The sequence below is a fragment of the Rhinolophus sinicus genome, chromosome 14, assembly GCF_057876585.1.
Source record: "Rhinolophus sinicus isolate RSI-liver-muscle chromosome 14, RSI-T2T, whole genome shotgun sequence".
Classification (NCBI taxonomy): Eukaryota; Metazoa; Chordata; class Mammalia; order Chiroptera; family Rhinolophidae; genus Rhinolophus; species Rhinolophus sinicus.
In genome coordinates, this window is record NC_142514.1 from 35,393,269 (window position 1) to 35,419,623 (window position 26,355).

General features: G+C 37.1%; 1 protein-coding gene across 6 annotated transcripts in view; it reads right to left on the reverse strand.

The window, feature by feature from the left end:
• AGBL4 (AGBL carboxypeptidase 4) overlaps positions 1–26,355 on the reverse strand; it is a 1,081,794-nt gene that overhangs the window by 999,898 nt on the left and 55,541 nt on the right. For all 6 annotated transcript variants that reach the window (XM_088791130.1, XM_088791131.1, XM_088791128.1 and 3 more), the window contains exon 2: positions 5,828–5,950. In XM_088791130.1, the coding sequence (XP_088647256.1) occupies positions 5,828–5,950 (123 nt within the window). The remainder of the gene's footprint in view (positions 1–5,827; positions 5,951–26,355) is intronic.

The following is a 26,355-nucleotide window of genomic DNA, read 5'->3' on the forward strand; positions in this document are numbered from 1 at the left end:
CCTTCACCAGGTTAGGGAAGTTTTCTGTCATTATTTCTTCAAATAGTTTTCAATTCCTTGCTCTCTCTCTTTTCCTTCTGGTACCCCTATAATGTGAATGTTGGTACGCTTTATATTGTCCCAGAAGTCCCTTAAACTCTCCTCAACTTTTTGGATTCTTTTTTCTCTTCTGGTTGGGTATTTTCTGCTACCTTACCTTCTACATTGCTGGTTGTATCCTCTGTTTCATCTAATCTACTGTTGATTTCCTGTAATATATTCTTCATTTCCATTATTGTACCTTTATTTCTAACTGGTCCTTTTTTATGGTTTCCATCTATTTTTTTATGCTTCCTATCTTTCTGTTGAAGTTCTCCCTGAGATCACTGAACATTCTTATAACCAGTGTTTGGAACTCTGCATCTGATAGATTGCTTATCTCCATTTTGCTTAGTTGTTTTTCTGGAACTTTGTTCTGTTCTTTTATTTGGGACATGTTTCTTTGTCTCCCCATTTTGGTTGTCTCCCTGTTTTTGTTTCTATGTATTAGGTAGGGCTGCTATGTCTTCTAGGCTTAGTAGAGTGGCCTTATATAGTAGGTGTGCTGTGGGGTTCAGTGGCGCAGTCTTTCTGGGCATCTGAGCCACGCACTCCAGGTGTGTCCCTTGTGTGGGTTGTGTGTGCCCTCCTCTTGTAGTTGAGCCTTAGTCGATAACTGCACATCAATGTGAGGGACTGACCCTTGGGCTCACTGGTTGTGAGGACTGGCCTTGACTAAAGTGGAAGAGTTATTGTGCAGGGGCTCATCCCATGCCTCAGGATCTGCCTCGGCAGGACTCTGGTGCCTGCCCAGTCTGCCCCTTGGGTTTGTCATACTTGGAGGCAGCTGGGTGACGCTCCAGCTCGCTTTGAAGCTGGCCACGCTTTGAAGCTGGCCACGGCGGGGCACCAGCCCCAGGACCACCTTGAAGGGGATCCGCTGTAGGTCTACTTCAGCCACAGCCTATGCCCCACCTGGGGCGACCCAGCGGGAGCCAGAAAGAAATCAGCAGATGGCTTCCACCATGCTGTACTTGGAAGCACCTTGAGAGGCCAAGTCACAAACCACTAGTGCCACTAGTGCAGGCTTAGGGTTGCTCAGCCAGAGGTACAGGACATGCTCAAGCCAGATGCTGCTTGTCTGGGTTCTGCAAATCTTTGAGAGACCCTAGGAAAGCATGCAGCTTGAGCCAAGGCAAGCGGTCTGTGCGAAAAAGCCACTGAAAGTAGTATGGGTGTGCCCAAAAGTTGGGAAGGGGCCAGGTCTCAAATGAACAGGAAAGACTCAGAAATGGCAGCAGCCTGTGTTTGCAGGCCGGGAAGTGGGAGAGCTAACTAAAGAAACAATGGCCTCCGCAGCACCCCGGTCCAGGAGAAAGCTGCATCTCCACGCCAGACAACTCAATTCCCCACCCTTTGTCCCTGCCACCTTTCCAGCTGCTGCCCCAGTGCTGGAGCTCAGAGCAAGTGATTCTTTTGGTGGGTAAGTCCGAGACAGGTCCCTTTAAGAGGAGCACCTGGAAGTGCAGCCGCACTCAGTCTCACTCAGTCACAATCTCCACTGGTTTTCACAACCAAAAGTTATGGGGACTTCTCTCCCCAATACTGGAATCCTGGGCTGGGGTGGGGCTGGGATCTCTCGCTCCTTTAGGGGATGGAGGGGACTCCCATAGCTAAAATAGCCCTCCCAATCTTTAATGGTCACACGCAGGTGTGGGACCAGCCTGTTCTGCATCTCTGCCCCTCCTACCAGTCTACAGGTGGCTTCTTCTGCATGTCCTTAGTTGAAAGGCTTCAGTTCAGCTTGATGTTAGGCGATTCTCAATAATGGTTGTTTTGTAGATTAGTTGTAATTTTGATGTGGTTGTGAGAGAAAGTAAACACAGTGTTTACCTACTGCGCCATCTTGGTTGTCGCCTCTCATTTTTCTTTATCACAAAATCTTTTTCTATTTATCTTATCTAAGGAGTAATTTCAACAATATATTATTCATATGTCATAAGCTGACCTATTCATAATAAGATAATATGTATATGCAATGGTTAAAAGTGTGGCCTTTGGAGTCAGGACATTCTCAGTTTCCTATCAGCTACACCATTTGTTAGTCATGCACTTCAAGCTAAATAGCTTTACATCTCAGGGCATCAGTTTCCTCACCTACAAAGAGAAATATTCTCCAGAAGATTTTTGTGAGTATTAAATGACATGAAAGATGTATATCAAGCAATAAGTAATTAAGTGATTGTTTTTATTGATTTTTCTCCTTAATATTCTTGCCGTTATTAACGTTAAATTTTATTTAACCTGTAAAAATATTTTTATGAATCTTAAAATCTCACTTTATGAAGACTGTTTTGTTCACTAGCTGTCCTCCCTCATTTATTCATATATTTATTGAGCTCCTTATTATATGACTGACGGATAGTACACTAGGTGCTGGAGAACAGAAATAAATAAGAACCCATCTCTGACTCCAAGGAACTCTTAATGATAAAAAAGAAAGACAAATAAATGAATGCAATGCAGTAAGGGCAAGAAGAACCTAAAAGGTACCTATAAATACAGAAGTAAAGACAGCCAAATCTTCCTGACACATAGTGTTTCTCAGAGGAAGAAATGCAGGACTAAGTCTGAATTAACATTGCATCAGGTAGGGAAAGGGATCTGGGGCACAGAGAAAACAGCATCTGCAAAGGTATGATGGTTTGCAAGAAGGTGGTGGATTGGGGAATAGCAAACAATTAAATATGACTTTTTCATCCAAGCTATCAGAAAGTTAATCTTTCCCCATCTTTCTGTTGCTCAAATTACTTCGAAGTATTCAACAAATACACTATTAATTTAGTGCTTAATTTTGTAAGCACTCTGCTTGGTTCTGTGGGAGAACAGGGATTAATCAGACTCAGATTCCATCCTGAAGCAGGTTATAGTCAAATAGAAAAGAACAAAAGAAGTTTTTTTAAAAAAATCATAAAAAGTGTCATATGTCTCTAGAGAGATAAAATTAGAATAGTGTGGCTATTTTCCCAAGGGAAATAATACTTATAGAGAGGGATATAGTGCAAAAACAGATCAGGGATTCGTAAGACAGTTCATATTTGACCTGCAGACCTTATTTCTCATAAGAAAAACAGATTAATTATCCGCCAGCTCAGGGCCAGACAATGGGCTACACACTTTACATATTCCACAACTCTGACAGAAAAGAATCCTTATGAAGGCACTATACTTCATCCACATGAACCAATACCAATACATTCATTGAATCTATTAATCACCCTACTCCTTCTCTAACTCTGGATGCACCTACAGAATCATTTTCAAGCAGCCACAGCCAGTAGCTCAGAGTTAGCACATAAAAGAAAAGCCTTCTGACTTCCCTGTTTTAAATAATCTGAAATAAATCCTTGAATTAGATAAAAGGAAAGCTGCATATATCAAATGAATTGTTTCAAGTGGTAACTGCACTGCTTTCACTAAAATGCCCTTTAGCATTTCACCCTCATCCTACATTGAAGGTTGTTAAAATATACACCCCTATGAGATCTATTGTTGTCAAGACCACAGGGATATTGTTGAGGGTGCCGTTCATCACATTGCAGTGAGCCTTAGGAAGCCCAACAGGAAGAATTTCTGTCAGATTTCACTACCTGGTGTACTGTTAGCTTATGGACATTGTTTCTTTCTTGGTACTGGCTGCCAAAAAGCTCAGAGTTAAATTTTTAGTCTAAATATAGCAAATTTATGGATCTCATAGCATACATTTTATGTACTCATGCAGTTGAGGTTTCTTTTGCTATTTCCCCTTTCTGAGATTTCATTTATCTATTTTTAAATATATCTATTTTGATGAAATTGTTTAAATTTTTTACATAATGAAATATGATTTTTTTTATTTTTGTTTAATTTAGATATAAGGCAGGCATCATTCACCAGTAAAAGATGAGGAAACCATGGCTCCATTTTCATGTCAGGATTTGAACTGTAGTCTCTCTCCAGAGGGTGTCACTTAACCACTCTACCATACTGTAACACTCACGCACTGCTAGCACAGATCCAGTTGATATAACCAATTGCTCATGCATTTGGGGGGAGATATGCATTATCATTTGGTTACTATGGGATCAAACTGGGCAATTTTTTCTTCTGAGCTTTTAGGTAAGGGATATAAAAATATAAGTATAGTTAAGGAAAAGATGTTATAGGAAAGGAATCTGGATTAATTTATACTATAGGTAAACCAAAATAACACATAATCTTTAAAATGAAGACAAGTCCTACTCTCACAGAGTTATTATTATAAAGGGCCTTCATGCTTTACCTGAAGTAAAAAGAATTCAAAAGGCATTTGCCGGGCACCAAGTAAATCCTGGACAAGCCAACAGCACTAGTCAAAGAAAGCAGAAGACATTGTCCTAATGATGTGGACACTATGCATATCTGACTGGGAGGACAGCACTGTAATACTGTGTTATGGGTGGAATTACATCTCCCACAAGTCTTATGTTGAAGTCCTAACCCACCCAGTACCTCAGAATGTGACCTGACCAGGAGATAAGGTCTCTACAGAAGTAATCAAGTTAAAATGAGGTCATTAGAGTTGGCCCTTACCCAATATGACTCATGTCCTTATGAAAAAAAAAAAAAAAGGAATAGCTACAGACCTGGACACAGAGAGGATGCCATGTGAAAATGAAGGCAGAGATCAAGGTGATGCTTCTACAAACCAAGGAACAGCAAAGATTGCTGGCAAACCACCAGAAGCTAGAGGACAGGCATGAAAGAGATTCTTCTTCAAAACCCTTAGAATGAACCACCCCTGCCACAACCTACATCTCAGACTTCTACCCTCCAGAACTATGAGACAAGACATTTCTATTGCTTAAGGCACTCAGTTTGTGGTTCTTTATTATGGCAGCCCTAGCAGACTAAAACAACATGGAATAAACAGAGACCAAAACCCTACACAAACAAGTTCTCAACTGTTGGTATAAACAACTAATGTCTTAGGTTTCAGAGAACTGGTATGTCCCTTCAAACACAACACACACACATACACACACACACACACACACACACACACACACACACACGTGCATGCACATTATTCAGAAACAAAAATAATTATCAATTACTTTAAAAATAAAATTGTTACCTTTCTCATTAATATTTTCACCATATTCTGAATACCTACCATGTGCCATTCGGAGAATGAGGCTCAGGGCATAAATAAAGAACTTAACAAGATGCAGTCCGAACTGGATGGGAATTAAACAATCAAGTCCTGATCTCCCCTTGCAAAATACCCATAGTATTTGTTGACTGTGATGCAATATTACTTTTGCTGTTCTGTTTGTGTTCAACTGAATCTGTTCTCTCATTTCTTTATAGGGAAGCATCCTGTCTCACAAAGATTAAGTTCTGCAAGAATGTCATACAATTCCATAGATATATAGTAGACATTCAAAAATTAATGATTTATCACATAGTCAAATATGTCAGTTTTATCCCAGAAGAAATTAAGCCTGGATAAGTAATTTATAAAATATAAGTTAATGTATAAATGTTCACTAGTATTACTATTAAACTAGTATTACCATTAAACTTCTAATCATTTACAGCAACAAAAACATAGCATTTCATTTTTTAAATATCTCCAAGTTAATCCTTTCAAAATTGATTTTTCCCTGACAACTTGTTTCACTCTGGTGAAATAAATGGGTTAAACCGCACTGAATGGTCAGGTGGAATTAGATTCTAAAAAAAATCACCAGACAAATTCAAAAGCAAAGGCCTTTAATACACTCACCACTTTCAAAGCAAGCATCAAAGATAAGATGTCCTTTCTTGGGCAGTCCACAGTATCCAGCTGGAAGCACCATATATTTGCTCACATTCCCTCCGATGGCATCGTCATTTCCCATATCATTGCCTATGTTTTAAAAAAAATTGCTTACATTAAACATAAATCAAAATTATTAAGTAATATAAGTCCAGTTAGATTTTTATCATTAATTATCCCCCTCCCCTATTCTTTTGTGCTAATCCAGGCAGTAAGAAATTAACTACATATTACGGTGGAGTAAAAAGAGAATGCATTCTGAAATCAGGAAGATAGAGGCTCAGGTCTCATCTCTATTACATACTAATTTTCTGTAATGCAAAACAATCAACTGAATCTCTTTAAGCCTCAGTTTCTCTCATCCTTAAAAAAGGAAAACTAAAAACCACCTTTCAAAATTGTGCTATGAAAATTAAAATAGAAAAATACCCAGAATGCCTACTGAAATCCAAAAGATGTTCATTAAATTGCATGTTATTTAATAATGGTAATATATTTAATCTGTCACAACTATAGAGCTTATTACTTTATTTTTAACAAAGCAATAGTTCTATAAGTGGCATTCTAATTTCCTAATGTTCCACCAGAAATAATTTGGGAACCACTGAATTAACACAGAAGTTATATTTCCTAATAGGAACTTTAATTTTTCAAAGATTTATAAGTTTCATTTCCACATAGGATGTAAAAAGCTTGAAATATCATTGCTTTCACCTTAATAAGAAATATCTCAAAGACTGCAATTGCTCAGGTAGAGACGATGGGACGAAGTGGGACCAGCCGGCATGCTGACTCACCCTCTCAGTGACTGCACCATCTAGGCCACCCTGCCTGGCCGCAGGTGCCCCTGAATGAGGCCGCCTCATGCGCCCTGACAACTTTCCAGTGGTTTGCTTGTTTAATTGCATATTACAAATACTTTTGGATTTGTTTATCAATTTAAAAGATATACAAAAACAACAGCTGACTTTGGCCAGCACAATAAGCCCCTCCCAAGAGGCCACAGAACCAACAACCTACATAGAGTCTGGCTTCAGACCACAACAGAGCACCACCCAATTAGCCTCAGAAGAGGCAGATCCAAAGGGTGGTCTTAGAGCCCACTGAGGCAAATCCCACTCAATGGGTTCAGCCCCTGACCAGCAGCTCGTATGCTGTGGTTGTAGCCAATTCTCACAGCCAGTCAGCAAGAGGGTCAATTCCACCCACTGTTGGCACATCAGTGGTTGTAGCCAATTCTCACAGCCAGTCAGCATGAGGGTCAATTCCACCCACTGATGTGCCAACAGCAATCAAGGCTCCACTATCAGCAGGAAGGCACACACAACCCACAAAAGGAACACCCCAGGAGCAGCCAGTTTAGGTGACCAGGGAGACTGAGCCACTGGGCCCCCCAGGACACCTACTACATAAGGCTACCTACTACATCAGGCCAACCTGCTAAGACTGGGAGATGTAGCAAATCTACCTAATATATAGAAAGAAACACAGAGAGGCAGCCAAAATGAGGAAACAAAGAAAGATGACCCAAATGAAAGAACAGAGGAAAACTCCAGAAAAAGAACCAAATGAAATGGAGGTAAGAAATCTACCAGAGACAGAACTCAAAACACTGGCTATAAAAATGCTCAAAGAACTTAGTGAGAACTTCAACAAAGAGATACTAAGCATACAAACCATAAAAAGAACCATTCACAAATAAATACAATAACTGAAATGAAGAATACACTAGAAGGAATCAAGAGCACATTTGATGAAGCAGAGGATCAAATCAGCAATTTGGAAGACAAGGTAAGAGAAAACACCCAATGGGAACAGAACAAAGAACAAAGAATTTTAAAATAATCAGAATACTATCAGGGGCCTCTGGGACAACATCAAGCATAACAACATTGACATCATAAGGGTACCAAAAGGAGAAGAAGGACAGCAAAGAATTTAGACCCTATCTGAAGAAATAATAATTGAAAATTTCCCTAACCTGGTGAAGGAAATAGACATACAAGTCCAGGAAGGACAGAGAGTCCCAAACAAGATGAATTCAAAGAGGCCCACCCTAAGACATATGATAGGTAAAATGCCAAAGGTTAAAGACAAAGAATTTTAAAACTTACAAGGGAGCTTCCATAATTTCTCAACAGAAACTTTGCAGGCCAGAATGGATGAGCATGAAATAGTCAAAGTGATAAAAAGCAAGGACCTACAACCAAGGGTACTCAATCGAGCAAGGTTATCATTTAAAATTGAAGGAGAGATAAACAGATTCCCAGACAAGAAAAAGCTAAAGGAGTTCATCACCACGAAACCAGTATTATAACAAATTTAAAAGAGACTTCTTTAAGAAGAAGAAAGTGGGGCGGGGGGCAGTGGGGGATGTGGAGAACATAACTATGAATAATAAAATGGCAATAACTATATACCTATCAATAATTACTTTAAATGTAAATGGATTAAATACTTCAATCAAAAAACATAAGGTAACTTAATGGATAAGAAACAAGACTCTTACATATGCTGTCTACAAGAGACCCACTTCAGAACAAAAGACACACAAAGACTGAAAGTAAAGGGATGGCAAAAGATATTTCATAAAAATGGAAAAGAAAAGAATCTGGCTTAGCATTACTAGTATCAGACAAAATAGACTTTAAAATATGATATAGGAACATTTGTGACAACATGGATGGATCTTGAGAGTATAATGCTAAGCAAAATAAGTCAGACAGAAAAAGCAGAGAACCATATGATTTCACTGATATGTGGTATATAAACCAAAAACAACAAAAGAACAAGACAAACAAATAAGAAACAAAAACTCATAGACACAGACAATAGTTTAGTGGTTACCAGAGGGTAAGAGGGGTGGGGGGTGGGAGATGAGGGTAAGGGGGATCAAATACACGGTGATGGAAGGAGAACTGACTCTGGGTGGTGAACACACAATCGGATTTATAGATGATGTAATACAGAATTGTACACCTGAAATCTATGTAACTTTACTAACAATTGTCACCCCAATAAATTTAAAAAAAAAAAAAAAGAAAATCAAGGAAAACAGTGATAAATTAAACTTTGTTAAAATTTTTTTTAAAGTCTATAATAAGAGAAAAAGAAGGACATTACATAATGATAAAAGTATCAAACCAACAAGAGGACATAACACTAGAAAACATCTATGCACCCAACATAGGAGCATCTAAATACCAGGGATGCCAAAAAAATGTAAGCAAGTGGACACTTTGGTCAATGTTGCTCAAGCAGTTGTTCACTGTAATCAGAAGAGTCTGGCTGCTGATGGTAATCACTTTGAGCACCTCTTGTAATTGCAGAAATCAAATGTTACTTGTATTCATCTTTATCAGTATATATTGAGTATTACAATTTTAATACAGTTTTCCTTTCTTGAAATGTGTATACATTTTTAGGTACCCTCTGTATATAAAGCAAATATTGATGGACATAAAGAAAGAGATTGATAGTAATATCAGCGCAGTAGGGGACTTGAACACCCCATTGGCACTAATGGACAGATCTTTCAGACAGAAAATCAACCGAAAACAGTGCCCTTAAATGACACACTAGACCAGATGGATTTAATTGATATTTTTAGAGCATATCAACCCAAAGCAGCAGAATATATATTCTTTTCAAGTGCACATGGAACATTTTCCAAGACAGAACACATGACAGGTCACAAAACAAATCTCAATAAGTTTAAGAAGATTGAAATCATATCAAGCATCTTCTCTGACTACAATGGTATGACACTAGAAATCAATTACGAGACAAAAACTGAAAATCACACAAACACATGGAGACTAAATAACATGCAACTAAACAATAAATAGGTCAATAATGAGATCAAGGAAGAAAAATACCTTGAGACAAGTGAAAATGAAAACATAATGACCCAAAATCTATGGGACATAGCGAAAGCAGTCCTAGGAGGGAAATTCATAGCAATACAGGCCTACTTCAAGAAACAAGAGCAATCTCAAATAAACAATCCAACCGCACACTTAAAAGAACTAGAAAAAGAACAGCAAAAAAAGCCCAAAGTGAGTAGAAGGAAGGAAACAATGAAAGTTAGAAAGGAAATAAACAAAATCAAGTTTTGTTCTTTGAAAACTAGAGCTCTTCTTTGAAAAGATAAACAAAATTGATAAACCTTTAACCAGATTCATCAAGAAAAAAGACCCAAATAAATAAAATCAGAAATGAAAGAGAAGTGACAACTGACACCACAGAAATACAAAGGATTATAAGAAAATACTACAATTATATGCCCACAAATTAGATGATATGGAAAAAAATGGAGAAATTGCTAGAATTATATAATCTTCCAACACTGAATCAAAAAGAAACAGAAAATCTGAATTGATTGATTACTACAAACAAAATCGAATCAGTAATAATAAAATAAAATAAAAACTCCCAAAAAAGAAGTCCTGGACTAGATGGCTTCACAGGTGAATTTTACCAAACATTCAAAGAATTAGGACCTATCCTTCTCAAACTATTACAAAAAATTTCAAGAGGATGGAAGACTCCAAGCCTTCCCAGGCCTTTACCAGGCCACCATTACCCTGATTCCAAAACCAGACAAAGACATTACCAAAAAAAAGAAATTATAGGTCAATATCCCTGGTGAACAAAAACACAAAAATCCTCAACAAAATATTAGCAAACTGAATTCAGCAATATATTGAATATTGTTTTTGTTTGTTGGGAGATGAGGGTAAGGGGGATCGAATATATGGTGATGGAAGGAGAACTGACTCTGGGTGATGAACACACAATGGGATTTATAGATGATGTAATAAGAATTGTACACCTGAAATCTATGTAATTTTACTAACAATTGTCACCTCAATAAATTTAATAAAAAAAATAAAATAAAATAAAATAAAAAAGGAATATGTAATATATCTTAAATTTATCAAAAGAACAAACAGCATGTTTATATTTACAGTTTACTAAGATAAACAATTGTGATATAATGAGAGACCAAATAGTAAAAGAAAGCAAGACACCACAAAACATACATATACTGACATAAAAACAGAAAAGGGGCCTGAGGGGACAGTAGCCCAGAATGTTAATGCAATATAAATGGTTGACCATTTAAATGAACAAGACAGGAAATGAAAAGTTATTCTCAAAGAAATCTTACCTCAATTATATTACACATTTATGTAAGACCATTAAAAATAATGGCATTTACAGTGGTACAATAATCCAAGGTGGCATGGAATAATGGAATAATTATTGTTATGGAATAAAAACTTTTAATTTATTGACTTCTGTGCATTTTGATGTTCAGCCTTATAGCTGTTTCACCCAGATTTTTGAACCCAAACTCTCTATTCTTATTTTAAAATACCCCCACATTTATTTAAAGCAGGAAGAATTACACATCAAAATTACAATTATAGAATACTCCATGTGGAGAACCATCTGAAGTCTAGATAAACAGAAGTTTTATAACTAAGGATATAAAGAAGCCACGTCGAGACCGGTAGGAGGGGCAGAGACGCAAAACAGGCAGGCCCCAATCCTCTCCATGACAGATGAAAATTGGGAGGGATGCCACAGAGGTTCTCCACAGAGCAGCAAGGGACCCTGGCCTCACACCAGGCTCCCCAGCCTGTAGTACTGGTAGTGGGAAGAGGAGATCCCACAACATCTACCTGTGAAAAATAGTGGGGATTCTGACCACCTAGGTGGGACGAAAGGCTGCAGGAAACACAGACATCCTCTTAAAAGCCCTCACACAGACTCACTCATTCGCAGTAACCTGGCTCTGGCGCAGAGACCGTGACTTGGGGGGCATCAGAGGCATACGGGAGGCAGACTGCGGTGTGTGGCATCGGGACAAAGGCTGAAGGACAGTCACCATCTTCCCTGTGAGGGGGCCTGCTCCCATGCCGCTGGCAAGCAGGTGCCATCTTTACTGTTTTGAGCCCTCCCCCACAAGGCCAAATCAGAATCCGATTGGTCTGGTGAGTTCTGCTTCTCTATCCTGCCTCTCTACACTGGGAAGCCAGCTCATCCAACACCACAGGCACTTTCTAGTGAGCCCCACCTGAATTATACTCTTTTTGGAAGGGGGTTAGGAGTGTGGGTGAAAAAAGGGGAAGGGATTAAGAAGTACAAATTGGTTGTCAAAAAGTAGTTATGGAATGTAGGGTATAGCATAAGGAATATAGTCAACAATACTGTAGTAATTATGTATGGTGTCAGATGGGTACTAGATTTGTTGGGGTGATAGATGGGAGGAGGCAGGGGGCATGGTTAAAAAGGTGAAGGGATTAAGTACAATTGGTAGTTACAAAATAGTCATGGGGATGTAAAGTAAAGCATAGGGAATGTAGTCAATGATATGGTCATAACTATGTATAGTGCCAGGTGGGTTCTAGACTAGTCAAGGGGATCACTTCTTAAATTATATTAAATGTCTAACCACTATGCTGCACACCTGAAATGAATATAAAATAATATTGAATGTCAACTGTAATTGAAAATTTTAAGGAGGGAAAAGATGAAGGGGAAGAAGAGGTTCAAATTCCCAGGTATAAAACAAGTAAGTCATGGGAATGTAATATACAACATGGGGAATTCAATCAATGATACTGTGATAGTGTGGTACGGTGTCAAATGGTTGCTGCACTTATCATGGTGATCACTTCTTTAGGTATATAAATGTTGAATAGCTATGGTGTACACTGGAACTAATATGATATTGTATGTTAGCTATATTTTAATAAAAATCTTTAAAAAAACACTGAATACTGTAACATCCAGTTAAATTACACACTATAAACACCCTTATTATAGTGTGTAAAATACTTGTCTCCAAACATAGAGACAGAGTAACACAATGAATTTTTTCAAATTAAGGAAGTTAGAGACAAAAGAGAAAATAAAACAATCAAAGTTTATCGTTAAGGAAACAGATCTAATCTTAATTATTATTTACATGTCTTCTAAAAATAATACAATAACAAATATTTAGCAACAATAATTATGAGCATATTTTGTGGAGGGAGAAACAAAGAATGATGTATATCTATAGGTGTACCTAATGTAAAATATGATAATTAAATCTTATTTTATTCGATAAATAGGCCTGCTGAGGCCTAGTTAGGGCTGCATAGGATTTTTGACATTTAAGTGGGTTATGCTGATGATGGATGTGACAAAGTCTCGATGTTTTATTTTTACATGGAAAATTACACAAAAGTTACAAGCAATTCATATTGGTCAAATGAGGAAAATAGCTTATTAATTAAAACTGACCTTTATAAGAACATTTTTTCCACCTCTCAGGCAAAAACACCTGGAAGAAGTAACAAATTACCTCCACATATAAGTGACATGCAGTTAAAGGGATCTGTCAAAAGTTCCATTATAAAGCCATATTTCGAAGGCTTCATAATTTTGAGAGAAAATTACATTGAAGATGAGATTTAACTCACAAATTCTCAACCAAGAAAGTAAATCTAAAATCCCTACTGGAGGGTTTTTAGGAAAGAAAACCTATTAATTTGTGGACTTTAATCTCAGTCAACTAGTACCCAGTACATAGCTTCTTCCTTGCATTTTATAAAATTGTACCATGTTTGTTCTCATTACAAATATATTTATAAGATATATTGCAAGGGCTCAAAAAACAAAAACTTTATAAAAAATAATTTTCTAAATATATATATCCTATTTCTCTCTAGGCACACGTACCTATAATACAAATAAGATGTCTAGATTTGTTAAGCTACAATCAATCACAGGACGTTTCAATTACCAAATATGTATTGAAGGTGTATTTTTGCACCCACCTTATCTTGTGCCGAGAACTAAGGAGGATATATAAGAAAAATAAGCTAGAAATCAATCTATCACTTAATGAAAGAATAAGGATATACTAACAATTAACACACTCTCAAAAAGCTGACCATCTAATTAAGGACTACATTGAAAATAATAAAACAGATGAAAAAAATTCTATTCTGTAAGAGATGAAAATTCAGTCCAGTCAGTATAGTTTGGTGCTATGAGATTTGGAGAAACATGTGCCTAAAACTAAATCCTTGTTTGGCTCCTTTTTAAGTGTATGACCATGGATGAGCCCCAATTCAGCAAGCTGTGGCCTTGGACTTCTCTATTTTCATCCTACAGCATTTCAAAAGAAATTGTTAGCCCACTTTTCCCTGAAAGAGTAGTATGCCTCCAATTTCCCAACATTTTGCAGTAAATGATCTCCCTGCCTTGAGCTACCAGGACTCTACCAATATCTATTTTATTTTGTATTGCTTCCCACTTAAAACACTAACTTTCCATATACATGCTAGTCATAGTGCAGAGAACTATATATACTCTTTGATTACTATTAATAAGGATACCTGCATTCACTGCAGAACTAAAAGAATGCCAGATATAAGACAATATCAATAAATAGTTGTTGATTGGAAATTAAATTGAAAAAGAATTTCCTGAAAGCCTAATTTTCTATTCCACACCAAATAGGAGCAAATTTTTTAATTGCTTCCCAGGATCTGGGTATGGAATTATTAATTCCTTTAACAAAGTATTTATTCATAACTATTGCACACCCACTATGCTATGTTCTAGTAATACAAATTTAAATCTTAAAACATCCTGTCCATCAAGGATATTAGTGGGAGAGGAAAACCAGTAAACACTACATTATAGTATAATGTGAGAAATACATTATAATGTGAGGGAAGCTCAAAGCATTCTACAAGAGCATAGAGTGGCAACATCTAAACATTCCCCACAGAAGACATTCTGAACCACCTTTAAAATACGTGTGAAAATCAGCTAGGTAAAGAAGTGTGAGAGGAAGTTCCAGAAAGACTCTGTATGGAGGAAGAGGTGAGAGTGCGCAGAGGGAGACGGGAACTTGATGATGGAAGGCCTTGTACGGCAGGCTAAGTAGGTTAGATCCTACTCGGAAAGCAGTGAAAACCTGCCCCTGAAGCACGGCAGGGTACAATCTAGCCTTGGGGCTCAGAGCCCAAAGCATTTTCACAGAGAGAAAAGGAAACAGCTGCGTCTGTGGTGATGATTTGAGCACAAGAGGTCAGATGGTGGTAACTGAATGAGGTAGGCAGGAAGGCTAGAGGAGCAAGGAGTCTGGGATGCAGACTCAGAGACCATTCTCCTTCCACAGAGACTGCACTGTTTTAGGAAGGCATGATAATGGATCAGCCTTCAGAGAATTTACATATGTAATCTTGTCAAGCTCTACAACTGCATTCTGGTTCCTAAATTAGACTTGTAATTCTAAATGAAATTTTAATTTACATGCTAAAAACAGAACCCTTAAAAACAACATCTGGCTGGTTTTCCTAATCTATTTCTGCCAGATTGAATATGTAAAGAGTTCCAGCACAGTGTTTTCCAAACCATGGCCTATCAAAGGTTTCTGGTGGTTCTCATTAATCTCCTTCAGCATTCACTTGGTATCCACTCTGTGTCCGGCACTGTGCTAGGTGCTGGAGACCCAGAGATGAATAAGACTTAGGATATCCTTCAGAGAGTGTAGGCATTGGAAGTGGAAAAGTAAACAAAGAAGGGTTTTACAGTCTCTGATAGACATGCACATTGTACAATGAAGACTTAAAAAAAGAATTAATAAACCTCCTGGGTTGGGGAAAAGTGTGTGTGTCGGGGGGGGGGGGGGAGAATCCAGAATGTTTCTCTAAAGAAGAGGTAACAAGTGATACTTGAACTGAGTATTGAGCAGGCAGACAAGGTGTGAAGCTGCAATTCTGGAAAGAATAGGTTGCTCTGAAATAAAAGGCCCAGACATGTAAGAGGACAACATAGGGAGTCACATAAAAGTAAAATTATGGAGAACTTTTTACGTTTATTAAAAATGTGTACTTTATTCCATAAAAAATTGAAATTATAAATGGATCTTAAGGAGTAAAATTACAAGATGTGCTTTGTACAATAGAAAGATCCCTCGAGCAGTAGTATGGATAATGGATTGGAAAGGGGTGAGATTGTACAGAAAGTACAGTTAGGAGGCTGAAGTAACAGTCAAATGAGAGATGACAAGGGTCTGAACTAAGGTAAAAGCAGTGGAGATGAAGAATAGGATAAAAATGAGAGCTATCCAAAAGGTTTGCTGAGTAATTAGATGTTATTCCCCTAATTCTTGTGTCCCATTCTTGGAAGTACATTATTTCTCTTATAAATGGATCAATGATAATAAATGAACATAAGAGAAAAGATGATAAAAATCAAGAAAACAGCAACTTTCAAACATGACAATATTAAGTTCTCACATTTCCCCAAAATAATTGATCACTTGAAGAGGTTCAAATATTTTATTCAAGATTTACAGAAAATAAATGCTTACTACATAATTCTTTCAGATGTTGGCTAGCCATGAACATAGATGTCAGACTCAAGATACAAACAATCTTCATAAGCAAAGACATTAGGCCAAAGCTAACAAAGACAAAAATATAGCCCTGGACTCAGCTTGTGAAAAAAAAAAAAAATCAATTGCAAAAATGTAGATCCAGCCTAGTAGAAAGAAATGTGAAAAAAAAAAAAAAAAAAAAGTCTCAAAGTTTTGGTTAATCAATATTACAAAAAAAAAACACAACTTATGACAATTTGATAGAAGTTATCCTGATCATGTAAAATAATAAGTTTTAATGAATTATGTACTATACTGATCAGACTACAGTTGACGCACTATGGACCATCTCAGGCATAAAGTTTTAAGAAAGGCACAAACAAGTGTTTACATAGGAAGAGAATCATGACTTTGTTGAGTCATCTGAAGTCCATACCCGATGAGGAGAAGCTGAAAAAATAAGTGACAGTAACAAATTCATCTTCACATCCACAACACAATAGATACACCTAATGTGAAAGAAAGGAGGGAGGGAGGGAGGGAGGGAGGGAGGGAGGGAGGGAGGGAGGGAGGGAGGGAGGGAGGGAGGGAGGAAAGAAAGAAAGAAAGAAAGAAAGAAAGAAAGAAAGAAAGAAAGAAAGAAAGAAAGAAAGAAAGAAAGAAAGAAAGAAAGAAAGGGAAAGAAAGAAAAGGGATATTTTACAACTCTCTTTGAAAGTTTGAAGAGTTAACAAGTAAAAAATGGACTAGATTATCATATTTGCACTATTAGACTGGACTAGATTCATCAGTGGCTAGATTTCAATCCAAATATGAAAAACTAAATAAACATCTAATGAACTTAACCATCCAACAGTGAAATAAGCTGCCCTAGAAAAAAGCTCTCCTTTTCATGAGAGGCACTGAAAACACAGAATAGACAGTGATTCCTCAAGTTTTCCATAAAAAGAGATCTTCCTTGAGCATGATGTTAGACAAAATGGCCTCTTTGCATCCTTTAAAGTCTATGATTCAAAAACTCACTAAGCATCTATTGCACGCCAGCCAGTAAGATTACAAAAAATAAACGAAGTATAAGATACGGTTTCTGGTCTCAATAAGCTTATTCTAAAGTTGAAAGGATTCAATTAATATATGTAAAATACTTAAAGAACAATTATTTATACAGTAATAAATTACATACTGTATAACATAAAAAAAGGTAGGGGTTGATGAGAGATGAACTTACGAAATGGCCTCTTGTAGTTGGTGGAACTTAAGTTATGGACAACTTTTGGTTTTAAAATTTCCATCAACTGACTAATCTGATAATAGTTTTTTGTTCCTTTTTCAGTTCACTGAAGTGATGACATGTTTTCTACTTTCCAATATTCCTATGTGTGGGATAATAAACTTATAATGCAATGGCCAAATATCTCAGGTCATTTCTATACTACCACTGGTGAAGAATATTTTATTTTAAAAAACAATGTTTTAGGTCTTGAGGTGGGATGGTATTCTAAAGAGGATTTGAATAATGAAGGGTAAGTTGCATTAAACGACACATGGAATTGCCATGAATGAGACTTTGAGATTCTCTTATTACTCAGAGACTAATCATATTTCATTAAAAATAATAAAATATCTCCCATATTTAGCCTTGAATATGTTAACTAAATGAAGTACTAATCAGGTTGTATAAAACTCCTCTAAATTGAAACACTGCAACAGATAGTAAGTTTTTCCCATTTCTTCGTATTACATAACACAGTGTCTTAAAATAGATGAGTTATAAACAGTTTAATGGATGAATAAGTAAATGACAGAATACATATGTAGAAGCTGTCTCAAATTATGCTTATGTCATTTCAATAAGTTAAGACATGAAAATTACGTGTACTGAATCACAGTAGACAAAATGAATCAATCATAATTCAAAGTAGAATTTGGTTAAAACCAGTAAAAATAGCTACCATTTATTGAGAATTTATGATGTGTGACATATTGGGCTAAGCATTTAATATATTATTTCATATAATGCAATAATCCCATAGATTATACAATAGTCCCACAGGATTGTTGTGTTATGAATGGAGTAGCTCTTATTCCCTTCATTTTTCAGATGATAAAACTGAGGCTCAAAATGGTTAAATTTCCCAATATCACACAGATAGTAGAAAAACCGTAACAAATCCAGCTCTAATTTCAAAACCACTACCCATTCATGCATTGATTTATTCAATAACTAATTGAGTACCTATCACTTACCAGAAACAGTTCTAAGTGTACAGATAGTGGCAGACATTATTCTTGGGAATTGGGAAACCACGTGAAACAAAACAAACATCCCTGATCCCATGAAATTTACATTCTTGTAATATGTAATAATATTGCAGCAGAGATGACACAATGGTTCCACCAAACTCAATTCCCTTTTTTCTCCTGGGTACAAAAGCTGACTACATTTCCCCAGTCTGTGTGGCGGTTAGCTGTGACCATGTGACTGAATTCCAGTCAATGTAACTGTAGAACAAAGAGATTATGTCACGTCCAGACCTACTTTCCACTCACTCCTCCACAGTCTCTTTCCCCATTCACCAGTCAAAAAGCGAGCAGGACAACACTCTGGCAGATGGAGGTGTCACATAAAGGAAAAGCTTAAATTCCTGAACGGCTGCATGACCCTCCAAACAGCACATAACTATGATCACAGTAAGAGATAAATTCTATTGTTTTAAGTCACTGAAGTTTAGGCTTAATCTGTTGTAACAGTAAGCCTACTCTTTTTAACACAAATATGACAGGTAGTGATAACTGCTATGAAGAAAACTAAAGCAGCTGAATGGGATTGAGAGGGAAGGAGGTGTTACTTTAGATAAAGCAGTCAGGGAAGACCTCCCTAAAGAAGTGACATTATATCTGGGACCTGAGCAACGGGACACAGTGATTCCTGTGACAATCCAGAGGAAGAACATCTCAAGTAGAAGAAAGGATAAGTATAAATAAAGACCCTGAAGCAGAAGAAAACTTGTAACACTGAAGGAACAGACAGAACTAACAAACTGAGGTCAAAGTCCCATTGTGAGTTTAACTGTAGGCTCTTGTGCCAAAATGGAAAATGAGCAAATAATTAACTCCCCTCCTTTCAAAATAAACCTGAAATGAAATGAAAATCACTGAAATGAAATGAAAATGTGTAGAATGGGTTATTTCTTTTTTTATTAAATGTATTGGAGTGATATTGGTTAATAAAATTATATAGGTTTCAAGTATACAATTCTATAATAAATCATCTGTATATTGCATTGTGTGTTCACCACCCAAAGTCAAATTTCCTCCCATCACCACATTTTTGATGCCCTTTACCCTCTTCCACCACCCTCCTCTCCCCACTTACCCTCTGGTAACCACTAAACTCTTCTCTGGGTTTCTTTACCTATATCAATGGTTCTAAATCTTGGGCAATTTTATCCATCAAGGGACACGGGGCAATTTGTGGAGACATTTTCCATTGTCATAACTGTAAGAAACGCTACTAGCACCTAGAAGGTAGAGGCCAGGGTTGCTGCTAAAGAGCGTATAATGCATAGGATAGACTATCACAACAAGGAATTATCCGGCCCAAAATGCCAACAGGTGGAGATGTAACTAACCAAATAATCCAAAGAAGCTGCTAGGAAGTAAAACCTGGTGTAAACCCTGAAAGGTGAATCAAAGCTACTTTGGTGAAGAGGAGAAAATGGTCCAGGCTAATGGACTTCCAGCTCAAAGGCCAGCAGGAGGATATATCAGAAACCACAAGAGAACTGGTAAGACAAAAGCACAGAATATGAAGAGCTGACAATGCACACCCTCCTCCACTCAGTGATGCTAATCTTCTCATCCATTCCCAGGCCACTGCTCATGTTGTTTTCATAACAAAGGCCCTCCCTCCTGCCCTCACATTGAGTGAAAAGCAAATCTTAAAATTTAAGCTCTTGTCTTAAGAGCTGTATCATTCATTTCACTTTCAACTTGCTGGATAAGATGGTTCCATAAATACACACCGAGATCCTCTAACAAGATGGAAGAAAATGCCAAAACAACCTCCTTTCCTGAAGTTCCTCCAGAAGGAGCAGCAAACAGTTTCTTCTTGACTCAGCAACCTAATACCTGCTTTGAGTTTGACGCAGACAACTTAAGTTTTTTTGTTTTGTCTTTTACACACAATGTGATATACAGATGATGTATTACAGAATTGTACACTTGAAACCTCTGCAACTTTAACTAACCATTGTCACCCCAATAAACTTTAATTTTAAAAAAAGTATTTTTGAGTTTTTGTTTCTCATTTGTTTGTCTTGTTCTTTTGTTGTTTTTGGTTTATATACCACATATCAGTGAAATCATATGGTTCTCTGCTTTTTCTGTCTGACTTATTTCGCTTAGCATCATACTCTCAAGATCCATCCATGTTGTCACAAATGGTCCTATATCATCTTTTCTTACCGCCAAATAGTATTCCATTGTGTATATATACCACAACTTCTTTATCCATTCATCTATCGAAGGACATTTTGGTTGTTTCCATGTCTTGGCCACCGTAAACAAAGCTGCAATGAACACTGGAGCACACGTGTCTTTATGTATAAATGTTTCCAGATTTTTTTGGTAGATACCCAGGAGAGGGACTGCTGCGTCATATGGTAATAGTTTAGTGGTCACCAGAGGGTAAGGGGGTTGGGGGGGTGGGAGATGAGGGTAAGGGGGATCAAATATACGGTGATGGAAGGAGAACTGACTCTGGGTGGTGAACACACAATGGGATTTATAGATGATGTATTACAGAATTGTACACCTGAAATCTATGTAACTTTACTAACAATTGTCACCTCAATAAATTTTAAAAAAAGTATTTTTAATAACAATATTACAGTCTATAGAAGCACTATCAATTTTTCTACCACATCCTCCATAAAATATATCTGCTTTTCTCAGACTTGCTAGAGCTAGAAAAATATTAACTAGGCAGCTTTCAAATGGCTGATATAAGGCCCTTCTCAATTCCAATCATTCTACTACCGTGTTTCCCCGAAAATAAGACCCAGCCAGACAATCAGCTCTAATGAGTCTTGTGGAGCAAAAATTAATAAAAGACCCGGTCTTTACTATATTATATTACATTATATTATATTATATTATATTATATTATATTATATTAATTATATTAATTATATTATATTATATTATATTATATTATATTATATTATATTATATTATATTATGTAAGACCCCATCTTATATTATAGTAAAATAAGACCAGGTCTTATATTAATTTTTGCTCCAAAAGGCGCATTAGAGCTGATTGTCCGGCTAGGTCTTATTTTTGGGGAAACATAGGACTGACCAGTATGCTAAATTAGCATACCCAAATTATTCATTCCTTCTATGTGTTCCTTTTGACTTCCTACCTACTATGTATTTAATTTTCTCTTTTAATTTTTCTCTTATGTTCTCTCATATAATACCAATGTTTTGTACAAATCACTGTACTTTCTATGCTTACTCTATCTCCTTGCCATCTCTTTCCTTTCTACCACATGCTTAAACACTAATATAGTACATCCCCTAAAATAATACACTATGCCTTGGAGGTTTCAAAATCCTTTCTCCCTGAGGTTCTTATGAAAATACTATGAGATTGGCATAACAAGTATTATATTATTATTCATATTTTGTAAATGAGAAGACTAGATGTCACTATACCTCAAATTTCTGCTTCAAACTTGCCTCTTACCTTTAACTTCAATAATTTCCCTCTTTCCTTCTCCACCTCATATCTCCAGTTCACTCCTTTATGCATGCTAGTCTACTACTAGGCTCCTCTTTGACTCACTCCAGCCCCTGTTCCCTTCTCTTTTCCAAATACTTCACAGTATTGTCTAAGTCCTCAGGAGTCTTAGAAATACCATGCATAGGAACTTATCCAGGAAAAACTCAACAGAATATACTAGAGTCATTCCAGTATCTTCAAAAAGCTCCCTGACAAAAGAGTCCACCAAAGTCAAAGAAATGGAAAAAACAATCATACTAAGATGAGGGAGCGGGTATAAAAATCCATGTTTTTCTGTCCATTGCTATAATTAGCTCTGTCTTTGAGTATAGCTGAGAGGCAACAGAATATACTAGAAAGAACCCTAATCTAGAAATGAAACTTAGGTTCATGTCCCTTCTTAAAGAAAGGGACATGATCTTAAAGAAAGCCATTCCCCCTATATGGACTTAAGTTTCTTTATCTGTAAAATAAATGACATTAAATTAAATGACCTCAATAACTTTCACCTATAAAATCACAATGGCTAACTAATTAAAAAATAGATTTGAGTAAGATAGGATTTGTTGTGCATCCTTCTTTTATTTAATTGGTTTGGTACATAAGAAGGTGTGTCATAAGTGTTTGCTCAATAACCAGGGACAAAGAATGGGTCAGATAAATAATCAACAACTCTGCCAAGATCAAAATTAAATAGCCTTAGTATCTTGGTGAATTGTTCACATATGGGCTCTAACTGCGAAAGCCAGCATCTACTAACATCAAGAGGTTTTAGAAATCCGAGGAATAAGATGGCAGAGTTCTTCGTATTTCCAATAGTATTCCTATAACCGACATGTAGCAAATATCACAATGATGCCTAAAGCCACATTTTGATTCCCAGAGAACAGAGCAGCATAGATGCAGAGGATAAAACAGGGACCTGAAAGCTCATGTCAGAATGTGCTGTGGTCTCCTGGGAAACTCCTCCAATCCAACAGGCTAAGCACATCATTCTACTTCACAGAGATACTACTCTGATACAGGAGTGTACTATTAAAGGCTGACAGCTGCTCTTTAAACACAAATGTAAATAGGTAACCCTCTGCAGAGTTTTCAGCTGTAGTACAAACCCGAAGAAGCCTTGGATTATGGATACTTTTGTTTAAAAGTGTTACTGCTGCTGTTTTTTTAAAGCTACCACTTACTTATGTGAGGTAGCATAACATACTAGAAAGAGAAATGGCTTCAGAGTCAAAGCGACCAAAGTGTTAAAACTTCCTACTTTTAACACTTTGTAACTGTTAACCTGTAGAAAGCTCCCTAAACTGGCTTAGCCAGTTTCTGCCAACTGTAAAACAGGGATTAACACAACCCATCTCATGTACTTTTATAAGAATTAAACAAATCATAGATGAAGTACCTAGAATAGATACTAGCAAATAACTGACAACATTTGGTGTTCAAGAAATACTCTTATAATAATTACATATGTGATCACCATATATAATTTGTTGAGTACTAAATACAGCTAAATACAACAGAGCTGTGAAAAGTATAGTTAAAGGACAAAGGCTGCACACAGGGCAATAGTAAGAAACACAGATAGAAAGGTATGGTGGTCCAATCAGAATACCAAGCAAAGAGTTTAGATTCCATACGGGCTGGTCAGCAGTCTTCAACCACTGAGCACGTTCCTGAATGTGAGGAGATGCTCACTCTCACTACTGACCTCTCAAAGAGTTCTGCAGTCCTTTTTAGAGGTTCAAAAAAGCAAAGAAGAGAAGAAATGCATGCAATGTAATTCTGCAACCTAAGTTTCATTAACAAACAACTAACAACTAATGAATAACTACCATACATAAGGTAGATATGGTGGCAGGTAGCAGAAATTGGACACATTCATATATAGATGGTCTGACAATTAAGTTCATGAACTCGTTGCAACAATGTTGCTAACCTTTTTTTGATATCAGAGGGATTATTCATTGTGAATTTGTACCAACTGGACAGTTAACCAAGTTTAGTATTTCGAAGTGCTGAAAAGGCTGCGTGAAAAAGTTAAACAACCTGAACTTTTCGCCAACAATTCATGGCTCTTGCATCACGACAATGCACCAGCTCACACGGCACTGTCTGTGAGGGAGTTTTTAGCCAGTAAACAAATAACTGTATTGGAACACCCTCCCTACTGACCTGATCTGGCCCCCAGTGATTTCTTTCTTTACCTGAAGATAAAGGAAATATTGAAAGGAAGATATTTTGATGATATTCAGGACATCGAGGATAATACGATGACAGCTGTGATGGCCATTCCAGAAAAAGAGTTCCAAAATTGCTCTGAAGGGTGGACTAGGCGCTGGCATCAGTACATAGCTTCCCAAGGGGAGTACTTCGGAGGCGGCTGTAGTGATATTTAACAGTGAGGTATGTAGCACTTTTTCTAGGATGAGTTCACAAACTTAACTGTCCAACCTCATACATATATATATATATATATATATATATATATATATATATATGTGTGTGTGTATATATATATATATATATATATATATATATGTATGTATTTCCCACTAAGTACCAGCTGCTCTGATAAATGCTAAGGATCAATGGTAAATTAGACATTGTTCCTATCTACAAAGATTTTATAGTTGTAATGTGAGAGATATAAAGGATCTTATTTGACTTCCTGCCCCAAAATATTCTCTTCCCTTGATCTTGTTATTCCATTAGCCCCCTAAGTCAGCCTTTTTAGTCCTTTATAGACTCCTCAGTCAGTTCCTCTTCCTCCTCCTCCATCCAGTACTTAAATATTTGAGTTCTTCAGACCCTTCTTCTCTTCCATAAATTCTACCAAGGTTACTCTTGATTATGATGGGCTAGGGTCAAGAAGATTCCAGATAATATTAACAGACTGTAGGCAATTCAGCAACATCCTCAGCAACAAGAATCAGAAAATCACAGTATGTAGCAAGTCAGGGCAGAACTGTGGATTAAGAGACTATTAGGGAATAAGTACATCTGAACAAGCTTGGACACAAAAAAACTCAGGACCACAGACAGCTCACTGGCCTTCATTCCTCATGTTCTAAACACTTGAGACTGAAAGAGAAAATGAAGAAACATCTTTTGAGTGCGTAGTTGTGTCAACCACTGTGAAAAGACTTTAATACATTATTTCATTTAATCTTCGTAATAATCCTATTATCCCCATCTTACAAATGGGAAATTTGGGACCTAAGTAACTAAGCCAACATCACATCGCTATTAAATTTAACTCAGATCTTATTTCAAAGGTTCCTGCTTTTTCCACTAAATCATAGTAAATTCATTCATATGCAGATCTTTGTCTGAGCTTTAGGAAAATATAAACTGAACTTGTTCCACAAACTTGTCCCTAAAAACACAATCATACACTATTGAAGCTAAAAGGCCTTGTGATTACTTAGTCACCCAACACCTTCTCCAATGTTACAGGTGATAAACTGAGGCCCCATAAAAGTTAAGGGACATATCTAAACTCAATACATTTTAGATTTCCCCCAATGCACTTGAATTGTCAACATTGGGGCCATGTCACGTATAGAGTCATTTGATACAGATACTTCACAAATCTTTGAAACTCAACCTCAGGACAAAAACAACATATCAGCTGAGAAAAATAATCTCTAATCTCGGCTCTCAGCCCCCAATCAGTTCATCTTAAATTATTCAACAAATGAAGGCCAATTACGGAGACTCTTGTATAAGAAATTGGGTCTTTTAAAAAAGAATTAGTTAGGGTTAATGGTCAAGATGGCGGAGAAGGTAAATACTTTGGTCATCTCCTCCGACAAGCACCTCAAAGTTACAACTAAACTACAGAATAACCATTCAATAACCCTTACTGAAAATCACCTGAAGTCTAGCTGAACAGAAGTCCTATGACTAAGGATATACAGAAAAAGCCACCTCAACACTAGTAGGAGGGGTGGAGATGCTGAATGGGCGGGTCCCATAGACACGTGGCAGTTAAAAAACAGTAGGGATATCTATTGGCTGCAGAAGACCCCCTAAGAAGCGAAGTGTCCCAGTCCCACACCAGGCACCCCAGCCCAGGATTCCAGTACCAGGAAGAGAAGTCCCCAAAACTTCTGGCTATGAAAACCAGCAGAGATTGTGGCTGAGTGAGACAAAGGGTGCCTGCAATCCCAGGCATTCATTCCTCTTAAAGGGATAGCACATGGACTTATTCACCGATGACTCACTGGCTCTGAGCTCCAGCACTGGGACAGCAGCTTGAAAGATGCCAGGGACATACAGGGAGGATTGTCTGGCCTAAGGGCAAGG